We start from the raw sequence: 12266 nt of genomic DNA on the forward strand, positions 1-12266 counted from the left end.
ATCATATAAACTGACTAGCTGGACTAATGCTGGATTATCTATTTTTTGCCTGGGGTTGTCAAGGTGAATAGGTGGTGCGGATGTGCTTTATCCATCCATCCAAATTTCTACCGCTTATTCCCTTTTGAGGTCACGGGGGACGCTGGCGCCTATCTCAGCTACAAACGGGCGGAAGGCAGCGTACACCCTGGACAAGTCACCACTGGCGCCTATCTCAGCTACAAACGGGCGGAAGGCAGCGTACACCCTTGACAAGTCACCACCTCATCGCAGGGCCAACACAGATAGACAGACAACATTCAAACTCACATTCACACACTAGGGCCAATTTAGTGTTGCCAATCAACCTATCACCAGGTGCATGTCTTTGGAAGTGGGAGGAAGCCGGAGTACCCGGAGGAAACCCACGCATTCACGGGGAGGACATGCATACTCCACACAGAAAGATCCCGAGCCTGGGATTGAACCCAGGACTGCAGGACCTCCGTATTGTGAGGCAGACGCACTAACCCCTCTGCCACGTGCTTTACCATAAAATATAATAATTTTGTATTTATTTATTTTTTTAAACGGGGTTTGGCTGATTACCAAGTTGCCGGCGGCTGCGAGCTCGCGCATCAGCTCACGAGACAGCTGTTCGCCGCTACAATAGGGAGTACACCAACTTCCCAAATTCCAAAGCTCCAAGGCTAACACAGTTCACTTGCAGACAAATAGAAAGAGAACAAAAAGGGAGAACACTAGCTGTTTTAAAATAAGACTATGAATATAAAGAAATAACTCTAAAATATGGATATATGTAGATATCTATCTCCGTCAATATATAAAGAAATACTTGAAAATATATACCTCTCATCACCTGAATTTGGAGGTCTCAAGGTTGGCAAGTATGGTCAGCAGCCATATTAGGAGGCTTTGTTACCCGCTTTGAAATAATATTGCCTGTACCTAAATGTGAGCATATGCTGTCTACTTAGGTAGAAGATGCATGTATCTGAGTCATGTTAGCAGCTGCATGATAAAAGGGTGATTACCTGTATGCAAGGAAGGCTACAGGTCTCTGATGTCCATGCTCGTCCGTCATCGAGCCCACACTTGGAGGCTCCACTATGACGTCATAGATGATTCCTGCCAGGGGAAGACCCGTATTCAATACAACGGTCATTTCAAAAAATATACACGCAAAACACCTTACAGAATAAGTTTATCCAACATGGCGGTCTATCTATTTGAAATTGATTAACTGGGTTTCTAATGTTAGCTTAACTCGAACTTTAGCTCACCTCTTTTTCTACTTTACGAGCAAAGTATAAAAAATAATTAACATGAACCTGTAATTAGTTTTTAGAAAACACTACAGCCCGAGTGTGTTAGTGTCCTGTTACACGATATTAAATTAGCATCACATTTAACTACAACCCCTTAGCCTGTTAGCATGCTAGCCTTTACCTCCGGTGATGAGAAAGTAGGAAACAATAACCACAGCATACACTGTCATGGCAGACGGCATATGCACCCAGGAAGGTTTCTTCAGTTTTACATTTGGACATTCCAGCACAGTAAAAGGTATGCTGTATAAAGTCTCCATGATGCTGGGCTCTTGCAGATTCTGCTTCCTCCCCCTCTTCTTCTTCGTTGGTGTGCTCTTCGGCGACGTGTCCCGGAAGTTCAGTCGCGTTTTATTTTTTATTTTTCCCCGCATGTTAGTTTTACTACATAACGAAATATAAATATGTTTTCACTTGTTTCATGTTTAAACGCTTTAAAGTACTGTAATTAACCAAACCCTCGAGACAGGATAAAAGTAAGATATTCATACATTAATATTCAGCACTGAATGTTCCGTATTTGTACAAATTCTGTGTATTTCCTGCTATAAATTACATTTTTAGTAATGTGTATGGACTATTTGTCACACACCATTGTCTAAACCAGTGGTTCTCAAATGGGAGTACAGGTAACCCTGGGGGTACTTGAAGGTATGCCTAGGGGTACGTGAGATTTTTTAAAAATATAAAAATAGCAACAATGCAAAAATCATTTATAAATATAAGTAATACTTCAACAAAAAGAATGTAAGTTCATAAACTGTGAAAAGAACTGCAACAACGCACTATTCAGTGTTGACAGCTAGATTTTTTCATAAAAATTTATGTTAAAGATTTCTTTTTTTGTGAAGAAATGCTTACAATTAAGTTGATGAATCCAGATAGATCTCTATTACAATCCCCAAACAGGACACTTTAAGTTGATTACTTCTATGTGTAGAAACCTTTATTTATAATTGAATCACTTGTTTATTCTTCAACAAGTTTTTAGTTATTTTTATATCTTTTTCCCCAAATAGTTCAAGAAAGACCACTACAAATGAGCAATATTTTGCACTGCTATACAATTGAATAAATCAGAAACTGATGACATAGTGCTGTATTTTACTGCTTTATCTCGTTTTTTCAACCAAAAATGTTTTGCTCTGATTAGGGGGTACTGGAACTAAAAAAAAAGTTCACAGGGGGGTACATCACTGAAAAAAGGTTGAGAACCACTGGTCTAAACAAACAAAATACTAAAAACTAAATCAGGAACACTTCCAATAAGTTGTTTAAAAATACATTACAGCATGTAAATTAATTTAACGTCATAGACTTTCCACAATTTGAAATGTAGTTCCACCACAAATTTTAAGAAATTACACATTCCCATTTCACAAAATTGTCTGTTTTCAGGTTTTTTTACCCATATCTGTGTCTAACTTTTACTGTCAATGTGAACAGTAAAAGTATATTTTTTAAATCATCCCTTTCATGTGTGGATATAAATATATGTACCAAATGCAACTGCAGTCTGACCTATCAGGTCACGTTTATCCAACATATACATCTTCAAAATGTGACTAACAAAATTAAGTGTATAAATGAGCAGAAAACAGGCAGGGAAATATTTAGTGCTGATGTCAATGTCTCTCTTGAAATTGCCACTAAAGCAGCAGGACCGAGGCCCACTAGAATTGGAGCCATGCTACTTGCATCATGTGACAAGAGCACATCAGTCCAGGGGCACATTTTGTTCACATTAGAACAATATTTTAAACATTTTGTGAACTACATAAAAAAGTTAACAATCCAAACTAGATATTCGTTCCCTGCAGTGTGAACATAGTGTAAGCCAGTTTAGTATGAAGAGATTGAAACAAAGAACATTTAATAATTGTCTTTTATTATTGTGGAAATACAAATACACGCTTTACTTTGACTTCTGGCTCTGTGCTTGGGCTTTAAGCACTTTGACCACAATCTTCTGCTCCTCAATCAAGAAAGCACGCTTGATCCTGGACAATACAAACACAAACATTAGAAAACCATTGTATCATACACAATGCTCTAGTACAGGGGTGTCCAAAGTGCGGCCCGCAGCTAATTGTTTACCGACCCGCCACACATTCTGGAAATGCTATTGCAAAAATAAAAAACATTACAAAAAGCGGAATGAGGTGAAATCTAACGAGAAAAAGGTGCAATGTTGACACAAAGCTGCCTGCAGGCCGTTTTATTTTATTTTGTCTAAATTTCTTTCTTTTTTTGCCTTTGCTCAAAAAAAAACAATGTTATAATGAATTATTCACCTATCAAAAAAAAACAATGTTGTAATGAATTATTCACCTATTCAAAGCTCCAATTATTTAAAATATTTCACTTTAAAATATTTTCTGTGGAAAATATTGCATATATTGTGTTTGCCATACAAATACATCAACGTTTTCTTTGACAAAAGAGCATTAAACAAACAAAATTATAGTTTAAACATAAAATCGACAGATATACCTGAAGTTGATCTCGTCATTTAAGTGTTGAAAGTTAAAAAAAAACAACAACAAAAAACAAATAAAAATATCACTGTATAAGTGGGGCACCTTTTTGATCCCAACTATATTTGATGGGATTTTATTCATCTGTACCTGTACCAATGATTGTCACACACAAACACACACACACTAGGTGTGGCGAAATTCTGCATTTGACCCATCCCCTTGTTCACCCCCTGGGAGGTGAGGGGAGCAGTGGGCAACAATTGTGCCACGCCCGGGAATCATTTGTGGTGATTTAACCCCCAATTCCAACCCTTGATGCTGAGTGCCAAGCAGGAAGGTAATAGGTCCCATTTTTATAGTCTTTGGTATGATTCGGCCAGGGTTTGAACTCCCAACCTCTTTTCACTGTAATACCTAAAAAATTATGAATACATTAAAATAAGTGTTGTCCTGCATTATTGATCTTTTTAAGGCTCTACTTCACATCAAATATTGCTTTCTGAATGCTTTGGGCAGTCGGGGAAATACTACATATCTCAGTTTTATTATGAAAATCAATCCATCAATGTTTAATTATATAGCCCTAAATAACAGGTGTCTCAAAGGGCTGCACAAGCCACCACAACATCAAAAACAGATCAAAAACAAAGTTGTCTTTGACAGAAAAGTCGTAAAACATTTTAATTTAATTTTTTTTCTTTATCAACCTGAAGTTGATATACTAGAGATTTACAGTGAGCATTAAATATAATGAAGATAATAATAATTTGACTTGTTTTTATGGTCCCCGGGAGCCCTCAAAATAAAAAAACAAAGAACACAATCCATATATTTTGTTATGGTTTGAAAAAATGACATATCAAAACGGCCCCCACATGCTTTAACTTTTCTGTGTGCGGCCCTCAATGGAAAAAGTTTGGACACCCCTGCTCTAGTAAGTGTAAAAATGTATCCCAACTTTTACCTGTCACGCACACATTTGGCGCACATGGAGCCACCATAAGCCCTGCTGACATGTTTCTTGGTCTTGGAGAGCCTCATCAGAACCTGAGGTCTCACAGCCCGGACCTGGTAAAAGAACATTTTACAGCTTAGTCATTGCTTTGTTTGATCATCTTTGCAAATTGTGGTGTAACAATTGATCGATATCAAATAATATTCATTGAAGAAAATCTAACTAAATCTAACTGTGCTCAGCACGTTGGCCTTCTAGAATTTAAAAAGGTAATTCAATGTTAGACACTTAAGAAAAAATTGGCTTTAAAAACAACAGACTTCATATAAAGTTGTTTTTAGCACTTTAAATATTTAAAGACCGTAAACATCACATGAAAAGATCCAAAATGGCTTTCCACACAGAGCGACGTCACAAAGATCTCTGAGTCAACGTTTACTTATATTTCTCACTTTCTTGTGCAAAGCTCAGAGGAAATACCCTGAAAAAGCTTTTTATGATCGAGCGAGCTTAATAAAGCTGAGAGAGCAGAGCAATTTCTGACTTTTTGACCCAGTGATGCTGAGTCCTGTTCTGGGGTAGCATGCTATGCTAACCAGATGCTCGGACAGCTGCAGACGGGGGTGGGGGCAATAGTCGACAACAAGCCAAAACCAAAGCACGGCATAAGGGGAGGAGCTGACCATGGACTCCGGCACTCCAGTAATAATCCTGGCAAATGTTCAGTCTCTGGGAAATAAAACGTACCAACTTCAACTTCGGCGGCATGACTCGGAAAGGAGGAACCGCTTCCCTCCTTAAAGCATGGCGCACGTTAAGAGTATTTCAAACTCCTGTTCTGAAAATGAGGCTTATCTGACTCTGTGAAGTTACTCGGGAAGGAGAAACCGCTTCCCTCTTAAAGCATGGCAGGCAAGCATTATAAACAAAGTAATATGGCAGAAAAAAATAAATAAATGTGAATATTGTGCAAGATAGCACTTTATGAACATAAAAGAGATAAAACAAATGAAAAAATGTTGCAAAGTGGCACCTAGTGGCCAAAAGACATGACATCATTTTGTCCATACAGATAAAAATAATGTATGAGATCAAAATAATGACATCTTTTCAAATCAATATTGAAATCAGAATTTTTGATTATGTGAGGTAAAACAGAGTTGGGGCGGGGTGTGGACCCCATCATGTAGTTTGTAAGGTCTAATAAATAGGCTATGAACGATTATCCATATTTAAAAACAAATGTGTTTTTTGTTCATTAATAATATAAACGTGTCATCTTTTTCTCATGCCTTTTTATCTCTATTTTTACATTTTGATAGATGTATTTCTTTAGGTTATGTACATTTACATGCTGTATTGGGACAGATCCATAAAGAGTTTGAGCCAAAATGTATTGTATAGGAATTAACTATACACAATTAAACTAACAAAATGCTATGTCACATTAATGTTTTTTAAAGTAATAATTAAAATGAAAAAATAAACACAAGTAATGTAAAAAACATGGTGTTTACTTTTTGATATCAATACAAAACAGCAGTTTGGCTAATGAAAAAGTTGAATAAACAATTGTTGTTTTCGAACACAGTTTGGCAAACAAAAATAAACAAGAGTTATACCACTCAAATTTAATACAATCTTCACAGCTTGCATTCAATTCAATGAGATGACAAATGGTTAATGGGTTTTTCATGTGTAGCGCTTTTCTACCTTTTTTTTTTTAAAAGGAACTCAAAGCGCTTTGACACTATTTGCACATTCACACAATGATGGCTGGAGCTGCCATGACCCACTAACCAGGACCCACCAGGAGCAAGGGTGAAGTGTCTTGCTCAAGGACACAACGGATGTGACTATTATGGTAGAAGGTGCGGATTGAACCGGTAACCCTCAGATTGCTAGCATGGCTACTCTCCCAACTTCACCATGCCGTCCCAACAAAACATTAGAGCTTGCATTTATGTTATTTGAACACAGAACGTTTGCAGTTAAATAAAGGACGACTAAGCAGCCCAGTAAACAAAGTAAGTTAACAAAACTTTATTTATAAACAAATTGTGGCAACATTCCCCACATATCGCTTGTTGCATGTTTCCTCACATCATTGAGTCAGTAACAGCAGCTTATGGACGCTGTATTGAGAAAATTAATGAATCAAATAGTTTTCTCCTTTGCTGTATATTTTTAGTGTGAGACAAAAAAGTCTGTCTCCAACATTGTCCACACCTGTCATCTAAAAACAGCGATGCACTCTTAAACGCACACAGAGACTCCACGGAAATTAAGCGAGGGAAAATTAGGTTAAACCAAGCACTTCACTGTTTACTCCAAGGGGGAAATCTCTGTAGCAAAGTCTGTGTAGTCGTGTTTTGCCCTGTTTTTTCAAGCCAAACGATGCTAGTGCGCATGCGCCAGTGCTGCTGTGACTTAGGCTATGTCTACACTAAGCCGGAAAACCCCTTAAACAAATAATGATTCAGCCAAAGCCTCGTTTCAGCCACACTAATCCATTGTTTAAGGTCTCCCTCCTCGGGCAATGTCTTACACGGGTAAATGTGCCGTGTATTTCATGAATCTCCGCCGTTAGTTTTGTATGGACTCATTGATCGTTTACAATCTGAGTTCGGAGAGAAGGTGAAGTCAGAAAGATAAGTGAAGTCAGAAAGACTGCGCCCCCAGCAGTTAGTGACATCAGAAAGAACGCGCCACAGCCAGCTTCAAAACAACCGGAGCTAACCGCTGAAAAGATGGAGGCGAGTCTTCCAGACATGCCAGTGTTTCTCCTTCTCCTAAATCTACAGACACTTGTGGAAATCACACAAGAATACCTTAAGTCAGGGGTGTCAAACTCAAATACAGAGTGGGCCAAAATTTAAAACCGAACAAAGCCGCGGTCCGAGGTTGAACAAATTAACCTTTTAATAAGGACCCAAACAAGTTTTGCATTGAATCTTGAACAAGCAAAGCTCACAGTATATAACTTTATAGTGACATGCAAAATCGAGTTTCAAATAATAATAATTAAAAAAGATCAATGGCATATCAAATAAAATTTAAATAAAAATGGAATGCCTCTTTTTGGCGGCAAGGTTGAGATGGACGGGGTTTGGTGATAGTGGGGGGTGTATATTGTAGCTTCCCGGAAGAGTTAGTGCTGCAAGGGTTTATGGGTATTTGTTCTGTTGTGTTTATGTTGTGTTACGGTGCGGATGTTCTCCCGAAATGTGTCATTCTTGTTTGGTGTGGGTTCACAGTGTGGCGCATATTTGTAACAGTAAAGTTGTTTATACGGCCACCCTCAGTGTGACCTGTATGGCTGTTGACCAAGTATGCCTTGCATTCACTTGTGTGTGTGTGTGTGTATAAGCCGCACATATTATGTGATTGCGTCGGCACGCTGTTTGTATGGAGGAAAAGCGGACGTGGCGACAGGTTGTAGAGAACGCCAAATGCAATGCCTTTAAGGCCCACCCCCAATATTGTTGTCCGGGATGAAATTTGGGAGGGGCACTGTACTTTGGGAGTCTTCCGGGAAAATCGGGAGGGTTGGCATGTAAAAGTATTAGCGGTGAATGCGGTGTTACAGCGGCGGACCAGCTCTAATGTTAATTAGATATTGCCTCAAGGGCCAAATTAAATTACACGGCGGGCCAACTTTGGCCCGCGGGTCAGAGTTTGACACCCATGCCTTAAGTGAAGGAAACGCGCGATTGCAGCTATTTCAAATACAATACGTCTCAGATGGCAAGAGAACTTTCGAATGTCTGGGTCAGCTGTGATTCTACTTAGCGAAAAACTTTGTCCCTTCCTCCTGTGGATGTGATAAAAAAGGTAGCGTGTGCTTTGTAATACCAAGCCATCGAGTGAAGACTACGGAAAACATTGAATGCATTTGGACTAGGGCTGGGCGATATATCGATATAAACGATATATCGCAGGTTTGTCTCTGTGCGATATTAAAAATGACTATATTGTAATATTCGATTATATGTTCTCACACCGTTGCTTTTAGCTGCGAGCATTACATTACTGGCGTTTCTCACTCCTTCTCAGAGACGGAAAACAAGCCCGCCTTGTGTACATACGTCACATACTGTCGCGCGTCTAGCGTCATATGCTCTCGCCGAGAGCTTAAGTTAGCATGGCTAACGTTAGCTGAGACAGGTCGAGTTGCTTTTAGCTGAAGGCATTACACAACAGACGTTTCTCACTCCTCGTCTCTCATTCTGACAGATACGGAAAACAAACCCGCCTTCTAACATACGTCGCATACTCTCGCGCGTCTAGCGTCATAGCTCTCGCCGATCAGAGAGGTAGCAGCATGGCTAACGTTACCTGAGGCAGGTCGAGCGAGCAGAGCTTGTGACAATACAAGAGAGAGATGGTGCGAAACTTATCACAAATGGAGGAAGAACAATAAATGCCCAAAATAAAGAGCAGGGGATCCATCATCTGGCGGTGGTTTGGCTTCAAGTGGGAATATATTCAGCAGACAACAGCAATATGCAAAGTATGCAGCAGAAGTGTTACTACAAAAAGGAAGCAACACTATTAATTTGTTCTTTCATTTAAAAAGTCACCCGTGTGAGAAGAGTATTTAATAAATACAGTTTTGGTCAATTGACTTAGTTATGATTTCCCTCTCTGCATGAAAGTTTAAAAGTAGCATATATCAATGCAGTATGAAGAAGAATGTTTTAATGTAGACACATAGAATCATCATACTGCTGTGATTATATGCATCAAGTGTTCATTCAAGGCCAAGGCAAAATATCGTAATATATATCGTATAACACAATATGGCATAAAAATATCGCGAAATTCATAAAAGCCAATATCGCCTAGCTCTAATTTGGACTGACAAAGCACTGTCAGTTGTTGTCCGTCATGTATGTCACAGACTCTACGTCTAGGTCCAGAGTATAGAAAGTCATCAAAAAGGAATGGACAGGGAAGCTGAAAGCAAAACAGCGAGTGTCCCAAACAGATAACTAGATCCCGACATTGATTGTTGTAAAAAGTTATTATATTGTCCGCCATGTATGTCACAGACTCAAAGTCTAGGTCCAGAGTATATAAAGTCACCAAATACGAATGGACAGTGAAGGTGATAGCAAAAGAGTGAGGAGTGTCCTGACCAGATACCTAGATCAGTGGTTCTGAACCTTTTTTCAGTGATGTACCACCTGTGAACATTTTTTTAATTCAAGTACCCCCTAATCAGAGCAAAGCATTTTTGGTTGAAAAAAAGAGATAAAGAAGTAAAAAAACAGCGTGGCCGTGCGCAACCCGAGGTTCCCTGGTTCAATCCCGACCTAGTACCCTCGTCCCTTCCGTTGTGTCCTGAGCAAGACACTTCACCCTTGCTTCTGATGGGTGCTGGTTAGCGCCTTGCATGGCAGCTCCCTCCATCAGTGTATGAATGGGTAAATGTGGAAGTAGTGTCAAAGCGCTTTGAGTACCTTGAAGGTAGAAAAGCACTATACAAGTACAACCCATTTATCATTTATCACTATGTCATCAGTTTCTGATTTATTAAATTGTTTAACAGTGCAAAATATTGCTCATTTGTAGTGGTCTTTCTTGAACTATTTGGGATAAAAATTAAATAGTGATTCAATTATAAATAAAGATTTCTACACATAGAAGTAATCAACTTAAAGTGCCCTTTTTGGGGATTGTAATAGAGAGCCATCTGGATTCATGAACGTAATTCTAAACATTTCTTCATTAAAAAAAAGAAATCTTTAACATCAGTATTTATGGAACATGTCCACAAAAAATCTAGCTGTCAACACTGAATATTGTATTTTTTTTCAGTTTATGAACTTACATTCATATTTTGTTGAAGTATTATTCAATTAATATACTTAGAAAGGATTTTTGAATTGTTGCTATTTTTAGAATATATTTGAAAAATCTCAAGTACCCCTTGGCATACCTTTAAGTACCCCCATTTGAGAACCACTGATCTATTTTGTTGAAGTATTATTCAATTAATATACTTAGAAAGGATTTTTGAATTGCTGCTATTTTTAGAATATTTTTGAAAAATCTCAAGTACCCCTTGGCATACCTTTAAGTACCCCCATTTGAGAACCACTGATCTAGATCCTGGCATTGATTGTTGTGAAAAGTTATTTGTCTCATTGTATACTTTTACTTGTCAATTAAAGATTTGGTTAATTTATGATGGCTCAAGTGTGATTCACTACAATAGGGCCCCACAGCACACTGGATTCCAGTTAATTGAAATACCACAACACTGGATAATGTGCAGATAAATAACATTTAATTAAAGAACTTGCACACAGAGCAAAACTGGAGGTGACTATGACGTGCGCATTTTCTGCTAACTCACACTAAGTCTTTTTGCGCCGACGAAGGGAGTGTTGCTTAAAATGCATTGATAGATGACGTTTTTTCAGTGATTAAAACTATACTACCCTTTACTGTTACATCCCTACACCCTTTTATGCAACATGTGGCATGCTAGTTACTTACTCCACGAAGTCTTCCTGGGCAGATGCCACAAGCTGACTTGGGGGCTTTGCCAACCTTCTTGGTGTAGAGGTACACGATGCGGTTACCAGGCGTCCGGGACCTGCAGGACACCGGTAGGGGAATGTTAACACATACTTCCATGCTGCAGACGACAATGCAGGGTGGACACTTACAGTCTGGTCTTGTTAGATGCTGTGTTGTAGGACAGCCTACGTCGGTATGTCAGGCGCTGCACCATTTTGAAGCTGCAAATCGAGGGACTCGCGTTACTGTGATGCTAACAAGCTAATGGCGGTTTTAGAAAGCCATGGCACAAATGTCAGTTATACATATAATAGGTGCGAATACGCGGTTTAAAACACATTCAGATTCATTGTAACAGTATTTCTAATCATAGTAAGCTTCTGGTACCAGCTAATAGGGCTGTATAGCTTTCTTACGGAACCAGGAGAGTCACATCAATATTGACGCTTAAAACTCACCGATCAGAAAAATGACCACACTATTAAAGGCACCGATATATGGCTAATATATCCCTGTTCGAGGTAATCGACTGTAACCACATCTAAACTCCAGATTAGAGCGGATTCACAAACAATGATGTATTAGGGAGTTTACAACGACGCCATACGTACCGTCGTCGCGACCGGAAGAGGATGAACGTTGACTGAAGTGGGAGTTTCAAGGTGCCTCGATGGCCCTCGTTGCACTGCTCCCTAGCGGATGGAGTAGTGTATTGCATGGTTTTGAGACTTTTATTAGTAGATTGCACAGTACAGTACATATTCTGTACAAATGACCACTAAAGGCCTACTGAAATGAGATGTTCTTATTCAAACAGGGATAGCAGGTCCATTCTATGTGTCGTACTTGATCATTTTTGCGATGTTGCCATATTTTTGCTGAAAGGATTTAGCAGAGAACATTGAAGATAAAGTTCACAACTTTTGGTCGCTAATAAAAAAGCCTTGCCTGAACCGGAAGTAGCAGACGATG

The 12266-nt window shown here is 39.0% G+C and overlaps 2 protein-coding genes across 3 annotated transcripts in view; both read right to left on the reverse strand.

Moving 5' to 3' along the window:
• ostc (oligosaccharyltransferase complex subunit) overlaps positions 1-1658 on the reverse strand; it is a 36647-nt gene extending 34989 nt beyond the window's left edge. The window contains exons 1-2 of the mRNA XM_061913557.1: positions 1450-1658; positions 1035-1128 (exon numbers count right to left, since the gene is read on the reverse strand). Of these exons, the coding sequence (XP_061769541.1) occupies positions 1035-1128; positions 1450-1588 (233 nt within the window). The 5' untranslated portion in view covers positions 1589-1658. The remainder of the gene's footprint in view (positions 1-1034; positions 1129-1449) is intronic.
• A 1537-nt stretch (positions 1659-3195) lies between these two features.
• rpl34 (ribosomal protein L34) lies at positions 3196-11930 on the reverse strand. Of its 2 annotated transcripts, none has more exons than XM_061913558.1 (5): positions 11906-11930; positions 11444-11515; positions 11271-11370; positions 4773-4876; positions 3196-3328 (listed from the first exon to the last, which is right to left on the reverse strand). In XM_061913558.1, the coding sequence occupies exons 2-5, from the start codon at positions 11506-11508 to the stop codon at positions 3244-3246; spliced, it is 354 nt and encodes a 117-aa protein (XP_061769542.1). In that variant the 5' UTR covers positions 11509-11515; positions 11906-11930; the 3' UTR covers positions 3196-3243. The 2 variants fall into 2 exon arrangements, with proteins under 2 accessions (XP_061769542.1, XP_061769543.1); XM_061913559.1 differs by lacking the exon at positions 11906-11930 and adding an exon at positions 11753-11879.
• Between the last annotated feature and the right edge of the window lie 336 nt (positions 11931-12266).

Source organism: Nerophis ophidion, linkage group LG10, assembly GCF_033978795.1.
Source record: "Nerophis ophidion isolate RoL-2023_Sa linkage group LG10, RoL_Noph_v1.0, whole genome shotgun sequence".
Classification (NCBI taxonomy): domain Eukaryota; kingdom Metazoa; phylum Chordata; class Actinopteri; order Syngnathiformes; family Syngnathidae; genus Nerophis; species Nerophis ophidion.